The sequence below is a fragment of the Hypanus sabinus genome, chromosome 3, assembly GCF_030144855.1.
Source record: "Hypanus sabinus isolate sHypSab1 chromosome 3, sHypSab1.hap1, whole genome shotgun sequence".
Lineage (NCBI taxonomy): Eukaryota > Metazoa > Chordata > Chondrichthyes > Myliobatiformes > Dasyatidae > Hypanus > Hypanus sabinus.
The window spans coordinates 49,723,683-49,751,223 of record NC_082708.1 but is presented as its reverse complement, the minus strand read 5'-3'; the positions used below and the strand labels follow the sequence as shown (position 1 = coordinate 49,751,223).

At 39.1% G+C, this 27,541-nt stretch overlaps 1 protein-coding gene across 1 annotated transcript; it reads left to right on the top strand.

Moving 5' to 3' along the window:
* Positions 1-27,541, top strand: LOC132391301 (ras-related protein Rab-39A-like). The gene is made up of 2 exons (XM_059964290.1): positions 1-731; positions 24,748-27,541. The coding sequence occupies exons 1-2, from the start codon at positions 517-519 to the stop codon at positions 25,172-25,174; spliced, it is 642 nt and encodes a 213-aa protein (XP_059820273.1). The 5' UTR covers positions 1-516; the 3' UTR covers positions 25,175-27,541.

Sequence of the window (27,541 nt, the reverse complement as noted above, 5' to 3'; positions counted from 1 at the left end):
ATCGTAAATTTTCTCGAGCTGGATCCGCCAACAGGTTATCGATGTGGTTGGGTATTTACACATTCTGCGCGCGTGTGTGTTAATTCTTTACATAAAATCCGAAAAAAGCTTTCGTCAAATAAGTCCATGCGCACGTTCGAGCTCAACATCAAACGCGGCTCCCCTGGAGCGCCCGCCTCCTCCCGTGTGCTATTAGTTCATACACCCACCTTCCCACTTTGCCCGACCTGTGATTGGAGGAAATCAATGTCAAGCATCGCCCTCGGGCCGTTGAACGCCGCCTCCCTCTTCCCGGGCTTGGTTTTCCGGCACCAGCGAGAGAGCTGAGTTTGCAGCATTGGAGGCTGGACGGGTGACCGGACCAGGATTTCTGCTGCAGTAACAATTGGTTAAATATATATTTACCAGGTTGCCGTCATTACTTTGAAATATATTTGACTTGTTTTTGGTTTTATTTGTTTAACCAAATCAGCATTTTACCGAAACTGTGCGTAAGGAAAAAGAAAAAGTTATGTCATGGAAGCTATTTGGATCTATCAGTTCCGTCTGATAGTGATCGGAGACTCGACGGTGGGCAAGTCCTGCCTCCTCCGGAGGTTCACCGAAGGCAAATTCAACGACTCGTCTGACCCCACGGTCGGCGTGGACTTCTTCGCCAGGCTGGTGGAAATCGAGCCGGGGAAGAGGATCAAATTACAGCTGTGGGACACGGCGGGCCAGGAGCGGTTCAGGTGCGCGGCGTATGGTTTAGTTCGGTGTTTTTTCCGCTTTTTGAGGTAGATGGAGAAGGTAGTGGGGCGGGCGGGCGAGCGCGCTATAGCTGCTGGACTTTGCTCGTGGGAGATGTCCTTGATTTGCATCACTTCAAACGGCAAGCGAAACAATGCAACTTTGGAAAGCGACCTATACAGTCTCTTTGGGAATCGATTTGAGAAATCTGTTCTGTTCTCTCGTGATTTTTATTATTATACCAGCATACTTGTGTTTCTGGTCTGTCCGTGGTACTGCTGATTTTATTACGTCTGCATAAGCGGTTTTATTTCCAGCTGGGTTAATTTATAACTGCCATTGATGAGAGCAGCACAAGTAAGAAAAGTATTTAAAATTATCCCACTAACTAAATCCCTCTTTCATGTTTATTCGGCTAATTTATGTTTGGCATATTTGAATTGGACTGACTATTGGGTAAACGCGAGGGTTAGCGGTATTTATTTGAAATTGTAGGTTGGGACTCAGACTTATCAACAAACTGTTAAACCCCTTAGGCAAACTGAACCCTAAACGACTATAGAATTGGAATCTGGAGATTTGAGACAGATTTAATTTATAACAACTTGAACAACTGCAATGAACGTTGTAACAAATAGGCTATTTGCCTGCTTAATTCTGTGCTGTGAATTTTGACCGACCATAGCTAACTTGCACCCCTTTACAAAGCTGGGCTGTAAAGTGTTGGTACCAGATTCAAAATGTACCTGTGGCACTGCAAACTTGCTTTTAACTCTTGGTTTTCTTGAGCGTTTTGATATTAGAAGCAGTAGATATGCTTGTTAGCATTTCAGTGTATAGTACAGGATAAAAAAAAGTGGCAGATAAAATACAGTATAGGGAAGTATATGGTAATACGCTTTGGTAGAAGAAGTAAAGGTGTAAGTTATTTTCTAAACAGGAAGAAAATTTTAGAAATCAGAAGTGAAAAGTGACTGGGAGTCTTCATGCAGGATTCCCTAATAGTTAACTTGCAAGTTCAGTTGGTGGTAAGGAAGGCAAATGTAATATTAACATTCATTTAGAGAGCAGGAGAATAGAAAAGCAAGGATATAATGCTGATGCTTTATAAGGCATTAGACTGCACTTGGAGTATTGTCAGCAGTTTTGGGCCCTTATCTAAAATATCATAACTATCTTGTGAATGAAAGAGTTAATGTATGGGGAGTATTTGATAGTTCTGGGATTACTCGCTGAAGCTTAGAAGAATAAGGGCGATCTCACTGAAACCTATTGAATGTTGAAAGAGATGCGAAAAGGATGTTTTCTATGATGTGGACATAGGGGACACAGCCTCAGAATAGAAGAACAACCATTGAGAACAAAAATTATGAATTTCTTTACCCAGAGAGCGGTAAATCTGTGGAATTCATTGCTGCAGGTGGCTGTGGAGGCCAAGTCATTTAAAGCGGTTTATTTAAAGCGGAGGTTGGTAGGTTCCTGATTAGACAGGGTGTGGAAGGTTATGGGAAGAAGGCAGAGAATGGGGTTGAGAGGGATAATAAATCAGCCATGATGGAGCAGACTCAGTGGGCTGAATGGCCTAATTCTGGCCCTATGTCTTGTGATCTTATTGTCTTATCATTCTTAACATGATCAACGCTCTGCTTTAAAAATGATAATGAAATTAAATTTCTCTTTAGTGGTATTATTTTGATGTGTGTAATTTTAGTACAATTATTGATATGAATTTGGGTTTAGTATTTTAAACAGAGAATTGGCATCTTAAATCTTTAACATCACGTCTTGTTATTCTCAATTGGTCAATTCCTAGTCCATGTTTTGTCACCTAAAATTGTTTATTTGCACGTGTCCACTTTAAAATTTAATCTGGCATCCAATATACTAACTTGCCTTGGTCTTTCTTGGTACCTTTGCAGTCCTCCTCACTTAGCAGATATAGTTTCTTGCACTTCTGTCCAAATCATTTGTCCATCACAGCAGTAGACTTGATTACACCACCTCCAATTCTTCCAAAAATACCTCTTGTTTTCTTATTTCTACTTGGCCTTGCTGCAATTCAGCTGGTGAAATCATTCAAAAAGGTTTTTTAAGTAAGAATTTCCAGGACTTGAGACCCAGTTTTGGCCAAAAATAGACTTTATTGAGTCAGTGGTAGGTGATGAAGGTTATTCATCTACTACTGTTACACCAGGTGATGTAGATAATGTTGCCAAAGAAACCTTGATCTCATTTGGCAGTGCACTCTGTAGGTAATATATTTGACACACTGGCTGACAATGGAATGTTCTGGTATGACCTGGATGATTATGAGTTGGTTGTAAGTGATCATACGAGAGCATACTCGGATGAGAACTTCTGATGTGCCTTCTATGAGAGGCTTTGATGAGTCAGGATATCAACTGAATACTGAGTCATTCATCTGCTCCAAATACCATTGGCCTAGTTTGAGTTTTAATCAATTGTTACCACCCTAAGATATCAATATTGAGAAAATTGGTGATGCTAATTCTATTCAAGTTGAAGTAGAAGTACTGTAGCAAAGCAACAAAGGCATTGTGAAGTATATTTGTGATGCAATTGTTACTTGCCTAAAAGTCCAAGCCTGATTATTAACCATATTTTGGTATACGGCTTCCTCATTGCAAATGGAGCTGAACTTTCTACAGTCATTAACAAACTGGCAACTGTGACCTCTAATAGAAGGGAAGTTATTGATCAAGCAGTAGAAGAAAGTTGGGCCAGGAAAGATGTTCTGAAGATTTCTGACTGTGATGTCTTGGGGCTTTGATAATCAACCTTTAACCTGATTCCATGGGATGTAGTAGCCATTTGAAATTTTTTTAAATTTGCCTGACAGCAAATTTTGGAGGTCAAAGGCTTATTGCTGCTGATTAATGCCAATCAGTGATCATGAATAGGTGTATTTATTTCAGTTTTTATACACACAAAAATAGATAAATGACTGAAAGCAGTTGATGCAGCAAAAGCCACAAAACTATTCAATATTGAAGATCTGAGCTTGAAAACTAACTTTGCCTGCACCCAAGCCATCCCGGTACAGTTATAGTATTGACATTTACCCAACAATGTGAGGGGAAAACATCCTTTTCACAAAAAGCAGGATAAATGCAATGCAGTCCAATCAGTCTGTAGGTCAATCATCAACACAGTGATGGAAGGTCTTATTGACAGTGCTATCAAATGGCATTTACTCAACAATAACCTGTTTAATAGTGCCACTTTGGGCTTTACCAGGATCACTTGAGTTCAGACCTCAACATGTCCTTGGTCCAAACATAGACCACAGAAACTGAATTCCTGAGGTAACAGTGATATTTGACAGTGAGTACCCCTGAAGTCAGTGGATATCAACAGGAAGACATTGCACTGGCTGAAAGTGTATCTTTCCTCAACTATTTACAATACATACGTTAATGACTTGGGATGATGAGACCCAACAGTACTGTAGCTAAATTTGCTAATGATATAAAGTAGATGTGACTTTTGCAAATTTTGAGAAGGACACAAAATGCTTGCAAAGGGGATATAGTTAGTTATGAATAGATATAAATGGATCAATGGAATGAGCAAGAATTTAGCAGCTAGGATATGATGTAGGAAAATTTAAGGCTATCCACCTCAGAAAGAAGAATCAAAATTTAAAAAATATATATCATTTAAATGGAACGACACCATGCAATATTGTGCAAAGGGATCTGTGGCCCTAGATCATGAAACACAAAGGGTGAACATGTAAGTACAGCAAGTAATGCAGAAAGCAGGTGAAATTTTGGCTTTCATTGAATGGAGTATGGAATACAAAAGTAGAGATGTTTTAATGCAACTTTGCAGGATTCTGCACAAACTGTACCTGAGTTACTGCATACAGTATAGCTTTGGAGTCCATATGTAAAAAAAGGTGCATTGGAGGCATGCAGACAAGACTCACTAGTTTAATTCCTGGTATGAAAGGATTGACGTTGGAAGAGGGGTTGAGTAAGTTGCTTATATACCCATAAAACTTTTCAGAAGTGATCACATGGAAATGTAAACATGAGGAAATCTGCAAATGCTGGAGATTCAAGCAACACACACAAAATGCTGGTGGAATGCAGCAGGTCAGGCAGCATCTATAGGGAGAAGTGCTGTCGACGTTTCGAGCCGAGACCCCTCCTTGCCTGCAAGTTAACCTGTAGGGAATCCTGTAGAAGTACTCCCAGATCCCTTTGAACCTCTGACTTTTGAGGTTTTTTCCCTATTTAGATAATATTCTATACCTTTATTCCTTCTATCAAAGTGCATGGCCATACACTTCCCCACATTCCATCTGCCATTTCTTTGTCCATTCTTCCAGTCTAAGTTCTTCTGCACACTACCTGCTCTTCCTATCTTTGTATTGTCTGCAAACTTGGCCACAAAGCCATCATTGCCATTGTCCAAATCATTGACATATAATGTAAAAAAAAAGCAGTCTCAACACTGACCCCTGCATATCACCACTTGTCACTGGCAGCCAACCAGAAAAGGTCCCCTTTAATCCCAGTTTTTGTCTCCTGCCTGTCAGCCAATCTTCTATCCATGCTAGTATCTTTCCTGCAATGTCATGGGCTCTTTCTTTGTTAGCTTCATGTGCGGCACCTTATCAAAGGCCATTTGAAAATCCAAGAACACAACATCCACTGACTCTCCTTTGTCTATTTGCCTTTGCATCTTGTAGGTTCATTTCTAGCTAATTAACGTGACATAAGAAATAGCAAGTGGAGTCAAATGCTTTCTTGAGTCTCCTCTGCTGTGTGATAAAATTATGGCTGATATTCTACCTTGCCCACTTTGTCTTCCAGTCCTTGAATCCCATAATCACCTCTATATTAAAAATTGATGATCACAGCCTTAAATATTCTCTATTTACAAACTTCTGAAGTGAAGAGATTTCTCTTCATGTCAACCCCAAATAATTGGCCTTCCCTAAATTATGTTAGTGGTTATCACAATGCTCTTGCAGCTTGAGGCATTTTGGAGTTCAAAGTTCAATTCCAGTGCCTTTTGTAAGGAGTTTGTATGTTCTCCCCTTGAGTATGTGGGTTTCCTCCGGGTGCTCCAGTTTCCTCCCATTATTATTTCATGTCCACAACAATTTACCTTTCACTACCATGTAAACCTTGGTGGAAGTAACCAGTACACAAATTTACAGTTCATTGTAAATTATCCTGTGATCAGGCTAACGTTAAATAGATGGGGTTCTGAGTGGTGTGGCTCATTGGGCCGGAAGGGCCTGTTCTACGCTGTATCTCAAAGTGAAATAAAATAAATATACACCACCACCACCTTGCTAACTCAGGTCAATCTGTCTATATCACCCATCACCCAGAACATACCCTCTTCTCATTGTTACCGTCAGGAAGGAAATGCAGAAGCCTAAAGGCACACACTCAGTGATTCAGAACAGCTTCTTCCCATATGCCATCCGATTTCTAAATGGACATTGAACCAATGAACACTACCTCACTTTTTTTATTGTTGATGTTTTTGCACTATTTATAATTTAACTATTTAATATACTGTAAGACCATAAGACATAGGGGCAGAATTAGGCCATTTGACACATGAAGTTTGTTCCGCCATTTCATCATGGCTGATCCAATTTTCCTCTTGGCCCCAATCTTCATGCCTTGACCAATCAAGGATCTATCAACCTCCATTTTAAATACAGGCTTGGCCTCCACAGATGCCTCTGGCAAAGAATTCCACAGATTCACCACTCTCCGGCTAAAGAAATTCCTTCTCATCTTTGTTCTAAAAGGACACCCCTCTATTTTGAGGCTGTGTCCTCTAAGACTCTCCCACCATAGGCAATATCTTTTCCACATCAACTCTATTAAGGCCTTTCACCATTTGATAGGTTTCAATGAGGTCACTCCTCATTCTTTTGAATTCTGGTGAATACAGGGTCAGAGCCATCAAACACTCTTTATATGACAAGCTGTTTATTCCTGGAATCATTTTTGTGAACCTCTTTTGAACCCCCACCAGTTTCAGCACATTCTAAGATTAGGAGCCCAAAACTGTTCACAATACTTTTAAGTAAGGCCTCATCAGTGCTTTATAAAGTTTAAACATTACATCCTTGCAGTCCTAAGTTCCTTTGGGCCCCAATTTTTTGTATTGTTTCTCCATTTGGAAAATAGTCAACACTTGCAATTCCTCTACCAAAATGCATGACCATACACTTCCCAACACTGTATTCCCTCTGTCACTTCTTCATCCATTCTCCTAATCTGCCTAAGTCCTTCTGTAGCATCTCTATTTCTTCAAAACTACCTGTTCCTCCATTTGTCTTTGTATCGTCTGCAAACTTTGCAACAAAGCCATCAATTCCACCATCCAAATCATTAACATATAACATAAGAAGTATCGGTCCCAATCAGCAGTCACTGGCAGTCAACTAGAAAGTGCTCCCTTTAGTCCCAATCTTTGCCTCCTGCCAGTCAGCCACTGCTTTATTCAGGCTAGAATCTTTGCTGTTAGCAGCCTCATGTGTGGCACCCTGTCAAAGGCCTTCTGAAAATCCAAATACACAACGCCAACCATTTTCCCTTTATCTATCCTGCTTGTTATTTATCAGATCTGTAGGAGTGATGATGTTAAACGTAGTCAATAAACGGCAGCCTGACATAAGTATTACTATTGTCCAGATGATCCAAGGCCGTGTGAAGCATCCGCTGTAGACATAGTATGGCAATAGGCAAATTGCAGTGCGTCCAGGTCAGTGTTGAGACAGGAGTTGATTCCAGTGATAACCAACCTCTCAAAGCACTTCATCTTCGTGGATGAGAGTGCTTCTCAACAATAGTTGTTAAGGCATCTCACCCTGCTCTTCTTGGGCACTGGTATGATTGTTGCCCTTTTGAAGTAGGTGGGAACTTCTGACTAGCAATGAGAGATTGAAAATGTCTTTGAATACATCCCGACAGTTGGTTATGGGGCCTTTTGGCTTACGATGATTCACCCTCTGACATCGGTCTATGAGACAGAGATCACAGGGTCACCAGGTGCTGCAGGGATCCTCAAAGCTGGAGTTTCATTCTCCCTTTCAAAGTATGCATAAAAGACGTTAAGCTCGTCTGGGAGCGAAGCATCACTGCCGTTCATAATGTTAGGCTTTGCTTTGGCCTGCAAACCCTGCCAGAGTTGACGTGCATCCGATTCTACCTCTAACTTCACTCAGAATTGTTCTTTTGCTCTTGATCGAGCCCTCCATATGTTGTACCTGGCCTTCTTGTATAGTCTTGGATTACCAGACTTAAATGCCACATATCTAGCCCTCAGCAGACTATGAATCTCCTGGTTCCTCTATATCTTTTGATTTCGGTATGTATGGTGTATTCTCGTAGGCACACACTAATCCACACTGTTTTTAATGAAGTCAGTGATAACTGTGGTATACTCATTCAGACTGCAAGATGAATCCCTGAATACAGTCCAGTCCACTGACTCAAAGCAGTCCTATAAGTGGCTCCTGTGCCTTCCTTGTCTGTATCTTCTTGGTCCTTGCTACTAGTGCTGTGGTCTGCCTATACTCAGGAAGTAAAAGTACAGCCATGAGATCAGACTTTCCAAAGTGTGCATGTGAGGTGGCCCGATAAGTTCTCTTGATGGTTGTATAACGATAGTCCAGTCTGTTGGCTCCTCTGGTTCCACAAGTAATATGTTGATGATAATTATTTAGAGACTTTTTCAAGCTGGTTTCTTTAAAATCCCCCAGAGTGATGGGGAAGGCATCAATCAGGGTGCACCGTTTCATACCTGTTGATTACATTGTTCAGTTCATCTAGAACCTGAGGTGGGGTGTACATGTTACCAAAACTCCCACACAGACAAAATGGATGACACTTGATCGTGAGATGTTCCAGGTGGGGTCCAGACTGGGACAGAAACGCTAATCATAAAGTATACTCTGCCTCTGAAAGTACTATCTTGACTGTGAATTGTAAAGCCAGATAGAAGTATTGCTTTGTCTGGAAAGACTGGGGATATCCAAGTCTCTGTAAAACAAAAAAAACCAGCAGTCCTTGATGTCCCTCTGGTACAAAATCTTGCTCTGAGATTTTTGATTTTATTTACCAGAGACTCTAAGTGTGCCAGCAGAATTTTGTGTGTGTGTGTGTAAATAAATTTTGTGGGGTTTTTTGCTATTTTTGGCATAAATTCTATAAAAGCTAATTTTATTCTACATCTCAAATTCTTGGCAGTGATTACTTAAGGGTGAATTTCCATTACCTAAACAGCCAAAACATGAAGATGCTTTGCCTCAGAGTTACATTATTGTTCCCAAGGTTCAGAGACCCAAAACATTCAGATGTTTAAGGTGTGTCGTAGCACAATTTGCCTGCCCAACTGGTTGCACCCGCATGTTAACTACTTGCATTTCATGTACAAACACATATATACCAGACTGGACACCAGCATTACCCTATCTTTAAAAAAAATACAGTACTGCTTTGCTCTCCTGTGCTTTTTTTAAAAAAAAGCTTATCTTTGCATTTCCCCACAATATATTTTTTGGCACTTGTCCACTCAGCTGACTGGTCTATAACCCTTTGCATTCTCTTCACAGCACAGTCTACCAAGCTTTGCACAGTATGTCGGTAAACTTGCTTTGCTCTCTGTCTTTTGTAACTAGATTATTAACATTAATTGTAAATAGTCAAGGCTCATGTACTGATCTTTGGTGTATCCCACCTATCAACCTGAAAATGGTTTGTTTATTCCTAATTTGTCCTAAGTTGCCTCTGGAGGGAGCCCTTTTCTTGAAACCACCTTTAGTTATTTAATCCTTGTTTAACATCATTGGGGAAAAATGTGGCAATGTTCATCACTCTATGAACTTCAGTAGCAATACTGATCAAATTCTGGTGATATGGCTTGCAGATGAATCCTGGGAAGAAGCTTTTTTTTAAACCAAGTGTTAGTTCCATGTCTGTAACAATTTTGCTTTCACTACAATGTAAACATTGGTAACCAGTACACAAAACCTCAGGTTCCTCTTTCACACTGAGGACATCTTTCATGTGTTATGTTGCACTACCAGTATTTTAAAGTGGATACCTTCCAGAACTATGAATGCACAAACTATTTAGGAGCAATAGTAAGCCACTCAGTTTGTCAAACCTACTCCACAATTTAATAAGATTAGGGATGACCCTTACTGTAACTATAACTTTATGATTCCTGTCTACTTACAGTAATTTTTAACCCTTTGGCACACCAAGAAACTATCTACCTCTGTTTTTAAAAATAAATAAATAAATAAATCTCAAATTCGCTGCTTCCACAACCTTTTAAAGAAGAGAGTTCCTAAGATTCATAACACTGCGTGTGTGAAGCGAAACATTTTGGAAAGTCAAACCAGACTAGGATTTATACAATGAATATTGGGACATTAGGGAGTGCAATCTTACAAGTCTTTAAAATTATAAGAAGGTAAGGGAGTCTAAAACTAGGTTTAGGGTGAGGGGAAATATTTAAAATGGATATGAGGGGCAATATTTCCATGCAGGGGGTGATCAATATGTGGAATGAGCTGTCAAAACAAGTGGTTAGGGTAGGTACAATAGTATAATTTAAGAGGCTCTTGGATAGGTATGTGAAGAAGAGGGACCTGGAGGAGCATGAGCAGAACACAAGAAATTGGGACTAGCTAGGTAACAATGTGGTGGGTGAGGATTGGTTGTTCCAAAGTGTCTGTAATTGTGCTATACTGCTCTAGGAACTTAAGACCAAGAGAGAAAAGTTTGCCTCATCTGTCTTAAATAAGTGTCCTTAACTTTGGGTATAGGCCATCTAATGCAAATGAGGACAGCATAATGTAAATCTTTGGACCAACACTGGTTCAATAAGCAGTGTTGGTTCAATATGGAGTGTAAAAGAGCATGATGGAAGCAACACCAAAATGGAAATTAAAATGAACAGCAAACCTGGTAAAGTTACAGTACAAGATTATATGCATTCTAAATATGAAACCACATAGTATAGAACAAGTAGTGCAATTCTGTTGAGTAAGATAAATCTTCTATTATCCATCGGTGAATAATAAGACGGTAAGTGCTAGGGGCAGAGTTAGGCTATTCAGCCCAGTGACTCTGCTCTGACGTTTCATCATGGCTGATCCGTTTTCCTTTTCAATCCCATTCTCCTGCCTTCTTCTCATAACATTTCACATCCTGACTAATCAATAACCTATCAACCTCTGCCTTAAATATACTCAAATACAACCGTCCCACAGATTTACCACCCTCTGCCTAAAGAATTTCCTCTTCACCTATGTTGTAAATGGATGTCCCTCTGTTTTGAAGCTATGCCCTCTGGTCCTAGACTATCCCACTACAGGAACTATCCTCTCCACATTCAATCCATTTATGCCTTTTAACATTCAATAGTTTCAGTGAGATCCCCCTCATTCTTCTAAATTCCTGTAAACACTCAGAGCCATTAAACACTCCTTGTACGATATCCCTTTCATTCCTAGAACCATCCTTGTGAAACTCCTCTGAATCCTCTCCAGTCTCAGCACATCCTTTCTTCATATTCTAGTCCTCTCAACACGAAAACTAATTTTGCATTTGCCACCTTCATCCACTGAATCAACCCACAAGATGACCCTTAGGAAGTCTAACACGAGGACTCCCAAGTCTATTTGCATGACAGAGTTTTGAATTTTCTGCCTATTTAGAAAATAGTCTACACTTTTTTTTTAACCAAAGTGTAGAACCATACACTTCCCAATACAGTAAAAGAAGCAGTCCCAACACCGACCCTACGGAACACCATTAATCACTGGCAGCCAACCAGAAAAGGCTCACTTTATTCCCACTCTTTGCCTCCTGCCAATCAGCCAAACTTCTATCTATGCTAGTAACTCTCCTGTAATTCAATGAGCTCTTATCTTGTTCAGCAGCCTCATGTGTGACACCTAGTCAAAGGTCTTCTGAAAATCCAAATACGCAACATTCATTGACTCTCCTTTGTCTATCCTGCTTGTTATTTCCTAAATGGATTCCAACAGATTTGCCAGGCAAGATTTTCCCTTAAGGAAACCATCCTGACTTTCACCTTTTTTTTATCATGTGTCTCCGAGTACACTGAGACCTCATCCTTAACAATCGACTCTAACATCTTCCCAACCACTAATGTCAAGCTAACTGGCCTATGATTCCTTTCTTCTATTTTCCTCCCTTCTTGAAGAGTAGAGTGACATTGGCAAATTTTCAGTCCTCCAGAACCATGCCAGAATCTAGTTATTCTTGAACGATCATTACTAACGCCTCCATAATCTCTTTAGCTACCCATTTAAGAATCCTGGAGTATAGTCCATCTGGTCCAGGTTACTACCTTCAGACCTTACAGTTTCCCAAGCACCTTCCCCCAGAAAATAGCAATTGCACTTGCACACTCGAAATTCCAACATTCTGTTAGTGTCTTTCATAGTGAAGGTAGATGCAAAATGTATATATTCAGTTTATCTGCCATTTCGTTGTCCCCCACTACCTCTCCAGTGTCATTTTCCAGCAGTCCAATGTCTACTCTCATCTCTCTTTTACTCTATATATCTGAAAAAAAACTTTTGGTTATCTCTTTGACATTATTGGCTAGCTTACAGTCATATTTCATCTTTTCCCTCCTTATGGCTTCTTTAGTTGCCATCTGTTGGTTTTTAAAAGTTTCCCAATCCTCTAACTTCCCACTAATCTTTGCTCTATTATATGCTCTCTCTTTGGCTTCTATGTTGGCTTTGACTTACTTGTAGCCACGGTTGCATCATCCTGCCTTTAGAATCATCCTCCTTCTTTGGAATGGATCTATCCTGCACCTTCCAAATTGCACCCAGAAACTCCAGCTATTGCTGTTCTGCTGTCATCCCTGCTAATGTACCTTTCCAAACAACTTTAGCCAGCTCCTCTCTCCTCTGTAATTCCCTTCATCCACTGTAATACTCATGCATCTGACTTTAGCTTCTCCCTCTCAAATTGCAGGATGAATTCTATCATGATTACTGCTTTCTACAAATTCTTGTACCTTAAGCTCCCTAATCAAATCTAGTTCATTACACAACACCCAGATCCAGTACCACCTTTCCTCTCGTGGGCTCAACCACAAGCTGCTCTTAAAAAGCCATTTTGTAGGCATTCTGCAAATGATCTCTCTTGGGATCCAGTACCAACTGATTACCTGCATATTGAAATCCCCCTTGACTATCATAACATTGCCTTTATGACCTGTATTTTCTACCTCCCCATTGTAATTTGTGGCCCATATTCTGGCTACTGTTTGGAGGCCTATTTATAATTCTCATCTTTTTACCCTTGTTTTTTAACTCTACCCACAAGGATCCTACAAATCCTGATCTTGTATCACCTCTTTCCAAGGATTTTATTTTGTTTTTATCAATGGAGCTACCCCGCGCTCTCTACCTACCTGCCTGTTTTTTCCGATATGAATTGGATGTTAAGCTCTTAACTATGATCTTCTTTCAGCCATGGCTCAGTGATGCCCACAATACCATACCTGCTAATCCCTAACCACATTGCAAGATCATTTACCTTACTCATGGTGACAGTTACTGCGAATGGCATGGAAGAATCTGCCAATGTCCCCAAACCCAGAGAGTGGGCTAAAGTATTCACAGCCATCTCACCCTCATACACAGGTCCCCATCAAACAGAAATCAGTCTTCTTTTTTTTCTATTAATAAGTTATAATCATCCCATATTTAACCAAGTAGGATTTACTTTACAGCTTTGCAAGTCCTGTTCACCAGGGTGTCTGCAATGAAACTCCCTGTTTGCTATGCAGATATTTCAAACACCTGCAAAATTTCTTGAACAAATGAGGACAGTAGAGGGGGAATACCAAGAAACTCATTAAAAGTCCCAATAAATGTTAAGTTTTTGAATCTTTACACTGCCCCTCAATTCCAAAACTGTTTATACCATTCACATTGTTCCTTTTCACTTTGTTTTGATACATTGTCTTTGTACCATGCTCCTGAACAATTCGTTTCTCATTAGTTGGTGGTTTTATTTTTTTAATTTCTGCATTTCCCCTTGTGGCTGTGGTTTTAACTAAACATTTAATGTCATTTCCTTTCACTTGTTCCTGAAGTATTGAATTCTTTAGAATAATGCTCTGGCCACTGCAAAGCAAAAATTCTATTGCCACATCTTTTACCCAATCCTGTAAGGAAACCTCTTTTCAAACATAGACACTTACTTTTTAAATTTTCAATTTGTTGCCACCAGAAGTATGAATATCATAAACAAACCATATTATGCACAGTCCTGTGCTGTCTAGATTCTTTCAAAAATCCCTTCTTCCTTTTTAGATGGGGAGTGGTCTATTGCCAAGTTCTCCAGTAATTTACTCAGTGGAGTAGGCCTGTTCTCATTTCAGCTTCAAGCCTTTGTTCCTATAAGCTTCATAAAATTTTGAATTGCTCCATCCTTTCTGGATGTGTTTAATGCTATAACCATTCACTTACACTTGAACTCTGGCAGAATTAAACCATTCTATCAGCTGTAATCAGGCATTCTTAGTCTCAGTCTTTGTTGATATTCAAGCAGCATTTCCTTGTTTGCTAATGCTTCCTCCAGATTGATTTATAATGGTTCATGCATTTGGAAGTGCCACATTGATGAAGTAAGGGAAAAAATTTAATTTGTTGCTGAATTTGGAGTACATAGTGCAATTTTTCTCTGACTCAAGCAAAAGTTAACTGCATATTTGAAGCGAGTACAGTTGGCCCTCCATATCTGCAGGTTCTGCATCCGCAGATTCATCCAGCTGTGGATTGAAAATATTGTACAGGTTCCCCCCACTATCCAAAAGTAGAGCAGGAAATGTCGTAAAGCGAAGAAGTAATTACCATTAATATATATGGGGAAAAAATTTTGAGTGTTCCCAGACCCAAAAAATAACCTACCAAATTGTACCAAATAACACAAAACCTAAAACAACACTAACATTGTAAAAGCAGGAATTATATGATAAATACACAGCCTATATAAAGTAGAAATAATGTACGTACATTGTAGTTTCACTTACCAGAATCAGGAGGACAGCGAGCACACTGGAAGGTTCATGCATTTTCCTATCATACAGTTCTTAGTAAGCACTTAAAACATCCTGCAAACCTGCCCTAAACCTACGTGCTTTTCAAACTTAAGGTCATACTTTTCTGCAATCATTACGGCACTGTCAATTGTAGCAAAAATCTCACGCATTTCAAAGCAATGGCGTGCACGCAGCCTGTATTACAGCTTGCTGCAAAACAAACACTGAACGCTATTTTCACTGCGAACTACGATGGTTGCGTCTGTACTGAACATGTACAGACTTTTTTTCCTTGTCATTATTCCCTAACCCGGGGGTCGGCAACCCGCGGCTCCGGAGCCACATGTGGCTCTTTTACCTCTGTGCTGCGGCTCCCTGTTGCTTTGGGAAATAATTGGTCTTTTGCAGCATCCGCGCCCATGGGGGCCAGGTTGAGGGAGGCTTAAAAGCAAGGCTGTTTAGTTCGAATAAAGTTATTCGACTGCAGTTTACTGACTGCGTGAGCACACCGCTACAACGTGTTTTTATCGCTATTAATATACGTCACCACTGCCAATACCTGACACCCGTCAGTGCGCGATTTCTTTAATTTTTCGATCCAAGGTAGGCCAACTATGGAGAATTCTAAAAAAAGAAAAGTGACTGAAGAAAACAGAACGTTTACTGATAAGTGGACAGATTCATTTGCTTTCACTGCTGACGAGACTGGTTTACCGGTATGCTTAATGTGCAATGAGAAACTACCAAACAACAAATAGTCAAAAATCGCAAGACTTTTCCAGAATAAACACGCAGCCTTTGCTCAAAAATATCCGGATGGAGATGAGAGAGAAAACGCCGTTTCGGAACTGATGCGGAAGGTTGATCTGAGCAAAAATCATTTCAAGCAATGGATGAAGTCCGGAAAACCAACGACATATGCTAGTTATATTGCCGCTCAGGAAATAGTCAGGCACGGGAAGCAGTTTACAGATGGTGAATATATAAAAGAATCTTTCATTAAGATTTCAGAACATCTATTCACGGACTTTAAAAACAAGAGTGAAATTGTGCAGAAAATCAGGGATATGCCCCTCTCTGCAAAGACTGTCAAAGACAGAACCATAAAAATGGCAGAAGACATCTCAAGACAGCAAATTAAAGTCATCAATTCAGCTGTGGCCTACTCGATTGCCTGTGACGAGTCTCAAGACAAAGGTGATATTGAACAAATAGCGTTGTTCTGCCGGTATGTAAACTCTGCCGGGCCACAGGATGAACTGATTGAGTTGATACCTCTAAAAGACCAAACACGGGGGGAGGACATCTGTGAGGCTCTCTTGAATTGTTTAAGAGCCAAAGGAATAAAGACCCCACCTGGTGTCAGTAGCTACTGATGGGGCACCGAATATGACGGGAACGCACAAGGGAATTGTGGCTTTACTGCAGAAGTCGCTGGACAGAAAGCTGCTGATTTTTCACTGCATCTTGCACCAAGAGGCACTGTGCGCTCAAACATTTCCTCCGGAATGCACAGAAGTAATGGATGTTGTCATTCAGATTGTCAATAAAATAATGGCAAATCACCGTCAATTCCGTTTGTTACTGGACGAGCTGGAAAGCGCATATTCTGATCTCCTGCTGCACAACAAAGTCCGGTGGCTGTCCAGAGGGGAGGTGCTGAAACGCTTTGTTGCGTGTCTGGAAGAAGTGAAAACTTTCCTGGGCAGCAAAGGGCTGGAAAAGCTACACTTCATGGTAGACATGACAGCACATCTGAACACGCTGAACACAGCTCTTCAGGGGAAAGGACGTACAGCCCTACACATGTTGGAGGAGTTTTGGCATTCGAGCGCAAGTTGACAGTGCTTGCCAGAGATTGACAGAAAGGCACTTTGTCTCACTTCCCCAATTTGAGAGAGTTCAAACAAGGTCACGACATGATAAGTTCGGAGTATTTACATTCTGCAATCATTGCAATGCAAACATCGTTTGGGAAACGCTTCTGTGAGTTCAGAGAGGAAAAAAACACATTATCCTTCCCGGTCACTCCCCCAAGCATCGATGCATCGATTCATCTCTACTGAATACGACTGCATTGGCAGGTGTGAGTAAACCTGATCTTGAGATGGAACTGGCCGAAATAGCCGACAAAGACATATGGGTGTCCAAGTTTAGACGCTTGACAGCAGACCTTGAAGATGTTGCCCGTCAGAAGGCCGTTCTTGCTCAGAATCACAAATGGAGTGGTATTGAAAACCTCCCTAAACCAGACAAACTTGTGTTCGAAACATGGAATGTTATCCCCGACATTTATGTAAACATTAAAAAGTATGCGCTTGGAGTACTGTCGATCTTTGGATCCACATATGTATGTGAGCAGGTGTTCTCCAACATGAACTTTATTAAAAACAAACATCGTGCACGCCTCACAGATGACAGCTTGCGATCCTGTGTAAAGATGAAGGTGACGTCATACAGCCCTGATGTGCAGATGCTGTGCGCTGAGGTCCAGGAGCAGAAATCCCATTAACCAAGTATGATACATATTTTAATTGCCTATTATTTTAGGAATATTCATATTTTTTCATTGTTCAGTGAAATAGTCCTTTGATTTTTCAGGTTGACAGCTGGCTGACGTTATTTTTGGTTTGCTGCTGGCGGAAAATTTAAGTTCAGCGTTTTTCATAAATAAAAGAAGAACTCAAATAGACATTGAGTATTTTACTTAAAAGTAACCTTCAACCAAACGTCTTTTTTTCGGAGTTCAAAATGTTTTTGTTGCATGCAGAAATGTAATTTCGTTTTCTCTGCAGGAGTTCATCAATTTCATAAATGCAACACATTACAGTTTGTTTATACATAGCATAAAGGCAAAAAAAAAAACATTGTATGCAGTGTTATTTCATTTTAAATGTCAAACGGGTTTTGCGGCTCCCAGTGTTTTCTTTTCTGTGGGAAACGGGTCCAAGTGGCTCTTTCAGTGGTAAAGGTTGCTGACCCCTGCCCTAACCAATACAGTATAACAACTATTTACATAGCATTTGCATTGTATTAGGTATTATAAGTAATCTAGAGATGATTTAAAGTATACAGGAGGATGTGCGTAGGTTATATGCAAATACTACGCCATTTTATATAAGGCATCCGGGAATTTTGGTATCCGTGGGGGGTCCCGTAACCAATCACCCGCAGATACGGAGGGCCGACTGTGCTCCAAACTGAAATGTCAATTTCCTGTTGTTGATAATAGGACACCTACTTGCATTATTTTGGAGTTCCATATATTCTATCCCAGATCATACTTGTAAAATCGGCTTTTATTTTTGTACATATTTTAAAGCTAGAAACAACATTATAATTTGTTTAAGTTATTAATGACTAAACACTTAGCCTTAACATCTGTAAAGGGTAATATATAATTTAGTTTTAAGTATAACAAAAAATTTGCTTGGGAGATTGTGAGTTTGTGTGATTTGTTTACAAAGTAAAATCAGAGTACATCTCATGGTTATCTTCATCTGGAAGTAACATCTTTATACTATCACTAGCCAGTTGTTTTAGCCATTAATAAATTAAGTAATAAGAAGCGTGAAGTAGACTTCTTTTCAAGACTTGTGAACTGTATCCAGTAATGCAAGGACCCCCAAGTTTTGGCACTTGGAGGGTCAATGTGAGATTATAGATTTAGACTGCAGTTGATGGTACTTTCATATGCAAGAATTTTTTTTAAAATCTAATATGTGAACCTTGATCTTATTTTAATATAACAGACCACATAAGTGAAAAGTTTAATTTTAAATTCAGTTTTTGTTATCAGAATTAGGAAGTGAAAATTTTCAGTTCCTGTATGAAATGAGCAGAACACGTTATTCTGAAAGGAATATTGTAAATTTACTTACAATTATTTTAGTTTTATCTCATTCTAAGTATGGTGATCTCAGTTAATTGGGCCTTTGGTTAATCAGGGCAGCTGCTAATTTGGGACCAACTCTTAAAAAACAAAACTAATCGAGAAAATAGCTAGATTCCCTTTGTTATTTGGGATACTGTGCCACTTAATGGGGGCTGGAGACTGTTGCTGAACAGTTTCTAACTAGTGTCAGACGTGTGCACTTGTATAGCCATTAGATCAGTCTTTCTCAACCTTTTTGCCCTGGAGGAACCCTTGAAATAATTTTCAGTTCTCAGGGAACCCATGCATAAAAATTATTAAATTAGAGCTCATGGTATGTTAGTGTGATCAGTAAGTTGGAGATGTAATAATCCAAAAGTATTTGGCAGTGCTCTTTTGATTAGGGAATGAATTTTTAGCCAACCTTTCTTGGGAGGGAAAAAAAAAGATAGTTAAGCTTGGCTTACCTTCCTTTTCTTTCTCTTTCAGAAATTTAAAAAACTCATAAGGCAAACATAATGAATTTCTCAATTCTGGGTCGAACTTGGGATAAGCACACATGGATTTCACCTTCAGCTAAAACAAGACTATTTCTGTCCTTGCTCTTGATGCTTGTTAAACAAGAAAAAAGCTTGCTCACATGTATAAGAAGTTGAAAACTATAGCAAAATTTTCATTACTTTTCTTTGAATGGCAGGATACTCTTCTTTCACAGAAATCCAGAACTTGTCCAAGAGTAGGTCATTGAACCTCATCTTGAGTGCATGATCAGAGTGCAGCTCACTAAGTTCTTCCTCTTCTTTCAAAGTCAAGTTCTCAGGCTGAGCAGAAGATTCAGAGAAAGGGCCCCTCACAAAGTCATACACTTGTGTTGAAAGGGAGGAAGGACGCTGTTCAATTTTGTTCTGCAGTTCTTCCAGCTGGCTTTCAATAAGACTTGAGACTTTCTGATATCCTACCTCACTCTCAAGCCCAAGCAGCAATGGAAACATTTCATGATCTCCTTTTGCAGCATGACTTTTACAAAGATTGAGTTTCCTTCTAAATCCAAGTCAAAGTTAAAATCAAAACATTTTCTCCAGGGCCTTGCAGAGACTTATTCAGCAGGTTCATATGATGAAAAATGTCTGTTTCTGTAAGTAAGCTAGTTTCTGCAGCCATTCTTTATCTTCAAAGCACTTAGCAAAATCTGACCTACTGTTTTCTTGAAAGTACTCCTGCAATTAAGCTTTCAGCTCAAAAACCTGTTGAGAACTCGAAGCCACCGAATTTCTGTATGTAGCAGGAGATTGATGTGCTCTTTGTCCAGGTTTTCTGTTTTTGATACATTGTTGAGTGAACTAGTCTTAAAGCTACTAAATAACTTGTTTCCTGAATCTTTTTACTGACTGACTTTATTTTCAAAAGCTTTTATCTGTTTGTCTTGAGATTGCCATAGTTCGTTTAAAATATTTAGCACTTTTGCTGTCATTTGTAGTTAAATGTCTTTTCAATTTTACTGGAGCCATTGCTAAGTTGTAAGTTGTTTACCACAGACTAGCCAACTTGGGTCACCAGTCCACGTAAAACCCATTGATAAGTAGCCTTCGTTGTAAAGATATGGTACTGGCTGATTATTCCCGCCCACTGCTTTTGTCTCCAGGTGGTTGACTTCTGGGGCAACAGGCGGCATCGGATCTTTGCTGCAGTCCTTAGTCTTCCAATCACAGAGGGCGATCGTGTGTGTGTGTGAGATCTCTTTATGCAGGGGTCCTTTCCCTGTACATTGTGGACCTGGGGTGGAAGGTGTTGCATAGGACAGTACCGTGCAACAGGTTTTTAAGCAGGTTCACTGATGCCCTGTCCACCTATACATTCTGTGACCGGGAGGAGTTGGTGTACCACACTTACGTGGAACATGAGAGGTTGCACAGAGGGGGCCGGTTGCCAGGAGGATCTACTGGTGGGCTTGCTCCTGGGCATAGCCAAGATGGCCATTCACAGGTCTAGGCGGAAAGTTGATGGCTCTGCCAGAGCCAACTGCCTGCCCATCTTCCGAGGATACATTCATGCCCAACTGCCCTTGGAGAGGGAGAATGCAGTCACTATGGGTACAGTGGGGGATTTGTGGGAGCAGTGGCCCACCCCCTTTCTCCTCCCCCCAGGGAATTGACTTTTATAGACAGTAGTCATATTTTAACTTGTATTTATTCACTGTCTTGTAAGTACTTAATGTTTGTACTTTGTGTATTTGTTGTGTAAATACACTTTTATAGTTTTGTAATAAAAAAAATTGGACTTTTTATGTCCATTTTTGCACTAGTGCAGTGAAATGACTCAGAAGACTGTAATTCTTCATCATTAATCTTAACAGAATTGTCCGTAGGCTTAGGCCTAGAATTCTACTCTTCAAAGCTCACCACACTGGACTATCTTTAGAATGAAAATTTCCCTCCAATTTTCTACTACACCGGTAGAGTTTGTTTGCGCCCATAAGTCAGTGGCTCATAAGGGGAAGTTGGCAGAGGTAATACGGGAGGGAGAGTCTGATGTCACAGCCCAAGTTGGGCAAATCCATTCAATGCTCAGAAAATGCATTTCACACTCCTCATCAGCCTACCGTCCTCCCATCCGTGCAATACAGCGCTCCCCAATTGTCAACGGCTTTCACCATCTCACATTTAAACCTGAGAATGGACTCAACTGAATAAACACGGTCCCACTGCACACTGCCGTACTGGGCTGAGAGACCTCTAACGAGATTGTTAACAGGGCTGCTTGGTCACTGCCCACGATTGCTAGCATTGCGCATTGTGTGAAATTCAAATAAAACAATTTTTTTTAATCACGATCTTGTGCAGCACCTTTAACAGCAACAGCCCCTCACAGAACCCCAACTGAGAAACCCTGCCTAATCCCTGTCTAATACCATGCTCAGAGTGAACAGTTTTTAACTTACATTAGTTTCATGTGTTTGTTTTTTTTTTAAGAAACAGTAAGTTTTGTCACTGTTGGCAAAAATATAAGTAAGACAATTCAGAACTGTTTTGCTCGTGCAGTTTCAAGCTTGGAGTTGCCAGAAACAACTGGGAGTGAAGCTGAAACTATTTCATTACTTCAAGTTAGGAACTACAAAGAATTTGAAGATGTCAACAATCATCTTGAATGTTGCAATGAAAATGATTTGTTGAAAGATTTTATGAAGGTTGTCTATTATCTAAACTAGGTGTTTGCACTGATTTTGTTCATTTACATCTAATCAAAAGAACACTGCAACGTACAGGTACGAGGTCCTCCATTGATTGGGCTCGGACATAGATACTGTTTGACTAAGTGATAGACAAGCCAGGGCAGTATGATATTAGACCAGGAGATATTGGAGCAGAATTAGGCCATTTGGCCCATAGTCTGTTGCACCATTTTGGCATGGTTAATCCAATTTTCCTCTCAGCTCCAATCTCCTGACAGATTTGTCAGGGTAGATTTTCACTTGAGGATACCATGCTGACTACAACATACTTTCTCATGTGCCTCCATGTACCCCACGACCTTGTCCTTAATAATCAACTCCAACATCTTCCCAACCACTGAGGTCGGAATAACTGGCCTATAGTTTCCTTTCTTCAGCTTCCCTCCCTTTTTAGAACAGCATTTGCAATTTTCCAGTACAGTATTCTGGAACAATTCCTGAATGTAGTGATTCTTGAAAGATATTTACTAATGCCTTCATGATCTCTTCAGCCACGTCTTTCAGAACTCTGGGGTGGACACTATCTGATCCAGGTGACCTGTCTATCTTCAGACCTTTCAGTTTCCCAAGAACCTTCTCTCGGGTCATGGTAACTTCAAAACCCCATACTCCTGGAATTTATTAGTGTCTTCCACAGCGAAGACTGATGCAAAATACTTATTCAGTTCATCCACTGTTTTGTGGTTCCCCATTACAACTTCTCCAGCATCGCTTTCCACTCTCACTTCTCTTTCACACTTAATGAATCTGAAGAAATTTCTGGCATCCTCTTTAATATTATTGGTGAGCTTACTTTCGTATTCCATCTTTACCTTCTTAATGATTTTTTTTTAGTTGCCTTCAGTAAGTTCTTTAAAAAGCTTCCAAATCCTCTAACTTCCCACTAATTTTTGATCTATTAAATGCCAATTCTTTGACTTTTATGTTGGCTTTGATTTCTCTTGTTAGTCATGGTTATGTCATCTTTCCTTTAGAATATTTCTTCCTCTTTAGGAAGTATATATCCTATGCCTTCCAAATTGCTTCCAGAAATTTCAGCCATTGCTGCTCTGCCATCATTCCTGCCAGTGTTCTTTTCCAATTAATTCTGGCCAAACCCTCTCTTGTGCCTCTGTAATTCCCTTTACCCCACTGTAATATTGAGAAATCTGACTTTGGCTTCCCCTTCTCAAATTTCAGGGTGAATTCAATCATATTATGATCATTTGCCCTAAGGGTTCTTTTTACCTTAAGTGCTAATCAATTCTAGTTCATTGCACAACACCCAAACCAGAATAGCTGATCCTTAGTGGGCTCAACTACGAGCTGCTGTAAAAAGTCATCACATAGGCACTCTTTTTATATATATAAAAAAAATAAAATTCTCTTTTCCTGGAATCCAGCACCAATCTGATTTTCCCAATCTACCTGCATATCGAAGTCCTCATGACTATTGTAACATGGCTCATTTGGCATGCATTTTCTACCTCCCATTGTAATTTGTAGGCTGCATCCTTGCTACTGTTTAGAGGTCTGTTTACCCTTGTAGTTCCTTAGCTCTATCCACAATGAGTCAATACCTTCCAACCCTATGTCACTTCTTTCTAATGATTTGATTTCTTTTTTTTTTACCAACAAAGCAATGTTGTCCCCTCTACCTTCCTGCCATTCCTTTGGATACAATGTGTATCCTTGGTCATTAATCTCCCAGTCATAATCTTTCAACCATGATTCAGTGATGCCTATAACATCATACCTGCCAATCTGCAACTGTGCTGCAAGTTCATCTACCTTATTCCATATGCTGCATGCATTCAAATACAGCACCTTCAGTTGAGTATTCCGCCTTTTCAATTTTTGTCTGTCTTTTACATTGCAACTCATCCTTTTGACTACAGTTTTGCCCTATCAGCATCCTCTCCTCACTACACAGTGCCTCGGTTTGTAAACCAGCTACCTCATCTTCAGCACCCATCATCTGCCTTTCCTGCAATATTTCTTGCATTGAAATATAGGCAGCTCAGGACACTAGTCGCACCAAGCTCAATATTTTGATTCCTAACTTTGAGGACTTTCTTAACATTGCATTAGAATTCTTGTATCTTTTAAAAGTTATTGACTAAATTTTCAAAAAAAGGTTGTATTTCTCTGCTCAGTGCCTAAAATGCTAAACTGCTGACTTAGTTCTTTGTTATCATAGGAAAAAGAAATTAAAACGGATGATCAGAATGAATTACCTATTAAAGGATTCCAGTAACTCTTTTTGAGGTTGCTTGAACTGATAAGTCCTTTCTAGGTAGCAAAAAAATACATATTAAGGTGCTGTTCACAACAGACGTTTATGAAACATTAATAAATACAAAATTTATTTAGAGATACAATACAAAACAGGCCCTTCTGACCCAAGAAGCTGCATCACCCAGTATCCCACCTATTTAACACTAATCTGGTCGCAGGACAGTTTACAATGACCAATCAACCTACTAACCAATATGGAATATGGCAGCTACGGAAGCAATAGAAAGCCATCTATTCAGTATTTCTAGTTTATTTTGTGGCTGTTTGATAAATGCTTTCATCAGATCAGATCTAACTGAACCTTTTATCCATGTGATACATTTATATTATTTTTGCACAAACTTTCAACATGAATTAGTATTAAGTTTTTGTTTTGTTTTGATTTCAAAAATGAAACTTCACAAATAATATTTCCAAGAACGAAATAAAACATTAGCATTAACGTTTCTAGTTTATTATTCCTGAGCATGGTATGGTTCTGAAAGGTAAAACTGATTGAATTCTACTCCCTTTTTTTCATCTTTCTTAGGTCTATAACTCGATCCTATTACCGTAACTCAGTTGGTGGTCTACTTGTATTCGACGTTACAAATCGCAGGTCTTTTGAACATGTCCGTGACTGGTTGGAGGAAGCAAAGATGCATGTTCAGCCATTCAAAATCATATTTCTTCTTGTTGGACACAAATGTGACTTGGCAACCCAACGGAAAGTTTCAAAGGAAGAAGCGGAGAAACTTGCCGCGGTGCAGGGTATGAAATACATTGAGACATCTGCAAAAGATTCTACCAATGTGGAGGAGTCTTTCACTGTTCTAACCCAGCAGATATATGAGCTACTCAAAAAAGGCAACATCTCCATCCAAGAAGGATGGGAAGGTGTTAAGAGTGGTGTGGTTCCTAATGTTGTTCATTCTTCTGAGGAAGCTGTGCAGCCTGGAAGAAGGTGCCTTTGTTAATTGGTAGGGTTAAAGAACCCTCCATTCCAAAGAATTGCTTAATGTACTTTAGCCATTTGTGCAAGCTTACATAACTAAATTTACAAGGATTTATCCTAGACCTAGTATAGAATTGATTAAATATGTTTCATTGGAAAGTAAGTACCCCAATATGGCTACAGAGCTTCTCCAACATGAAATGTACATATTTTATTTTCAATAGTTGCTGACTTTAATAGTAAGAAAATATTTTTTGCACTGTAAAATCAAGTTTTATTTTTGGAGTGTTGCCTACTATAAGGCCAGCCAATCTGTGGGATAGGATCAGTAAAGATTTAATAAATATGTATATTTGATATGAACCATTTACCCTAAACAGTGATTTAAGTATGGTTTTGTCCACTTCAGGAATGTTTGAGTAGTTTCTGGGAATTGAGAAGCTGTAATTCATAACTTTGTTAGTTATTTATTAGAAACTTTTTTTGTTGTTTTTGTTTTGCTACTTAATTTCCCAGCCTTTAAGAATAGTTTATGAATTGTGAATATTTCCCAATATTTGGATCAGAGCCTTCATCGTCATTAATGGTTAACAAAATGGCCATGAGTCATAAATTTAAGAGTTAAAAGGAGCAAATGAAAACAATAAATAGGGGTTAACTGTGCTTTAACTGGGGCTTCAAAAGGTTGCACTGCTGTTAGTTACTGACAGTAATTCAAGCCAGCAGCTTGGCTGTATGCACAGAGTTGCTGTCTTCTGTTAGAGCCTTGCACTAGGTTCTTTTGTGGACCAATATTACTTAATGTTTAACTAATATGTCAAATCAATGAATGTTGGCATGGCAATGCAGTTGTTCAGCTTAACGCTTTTAATGTTACAGTTTACAGTTACAAATTGCTGCCTTTTGTCTATTTTTGGAAAGTGGTAAGGCTGCTAATGCTATTGAACAATCATTCCAAAATTTGCATTTTGAAATGAAGATGAAAATAATGAATATGGATGGTGGGAACAAGTTAATATTTGGCTCAACTGTGATGCTTTCAAAAGACTTGAATATCACCAGCAATGGGCAAGTTTAAAATTCATTAAGTAAACTTTTAATCTTCAGAGAATATTGAAATACCCACCTTTAGGTCAGGCAATTTTATACATTCATGCTTACTTCCTTGCACTTAATTGTTAGCAATTACTGCTTACAAAAATATAGTTTCCAGTGTTGTCTGAAATGTATGCAATATACTGAATTGGCTACTAACCTTTGGCACTTAAGCCTGCTCTGTTTCTGAAGTCAGATGTGAAATGCATAAGTAAATGAGTAAGTGAATTAGTAAGTCTTTTAAATCAAGTTATTTGCTTATCAAATCTGATTTAACTAAATCCAGCTGTGCATTGCAAAAGCACCAACTTGCAGAGAAAAAAAAAACTAAACAGAATTTTTTAATGTTAAAATATCTGGATGTGCATTTGTACCCTGCTTCCAAAATTCAGTCAACCACATTTTATTACTTTATCATATTGTATCCATTTTATTACACATGACAGGAATGGATTTCTAGGCCCAAGATATTTTAAATTTACTGACATCTTGCATTGCAATTTTAACGTTTAAAATGCAGTCTGAGTGGTGAAAATCAAATACTCAAGACTTCCTAATTGGCTATTTATAATTGGTGTTTTTGATTCACTCCATTTTATGTATCACAGGGTTTTAAAACTTCAAGATTTTAATTTCTTTCCCTTTTAGTATAACCACCTATGTACTAGAGGTGTGGCCAATCAGTAATGATCATCTCAGCCAATGAATGTATTTAAGAAAACCTATTTATATTTGGCATCCAAGAACAGAATATTCTTTTTTTAAAAAAACTCGAGTTGTGCTGCAGTATCATCAATGTGAGATGTTAACTCTGTTTCAGCTGCTGTCAGGATATTATGAGCATTTATTTCAAATTTCTCATTTCTTTGGTATTAGATTGTTGCATCTATTTCATATTTACACTATATTCCTTGAAATGTTTATTTTCATTATTTTAATTGTCATACTTTGCAGCAATCTTTAATCTTGGCCTTTAGAACTGCTATCAGGTGAAATTGGAAATTATGAAATTTGAAAATTGAAAATTATGCCTTTCAGACATAAATAATACAAAACATTCACCTAAGCTTTGGGAACTAGTTGTTTTGTCATCTTGAAGTAGGGTCAAAATTTTTGTGTTCATCTCTACATTTTGAAAATTATCAATTTAACACTTACGTTTGTTCCACTACAACAATATTTCACTCAAAAATTTCAATAGTTGTACTTGTGAAGAGGCTTAGAAGTAAGGAATAAATTATTGAATGTCAACATTTTTATTTTGTTCTCCAAAATAAATATTGTTTTGAATATG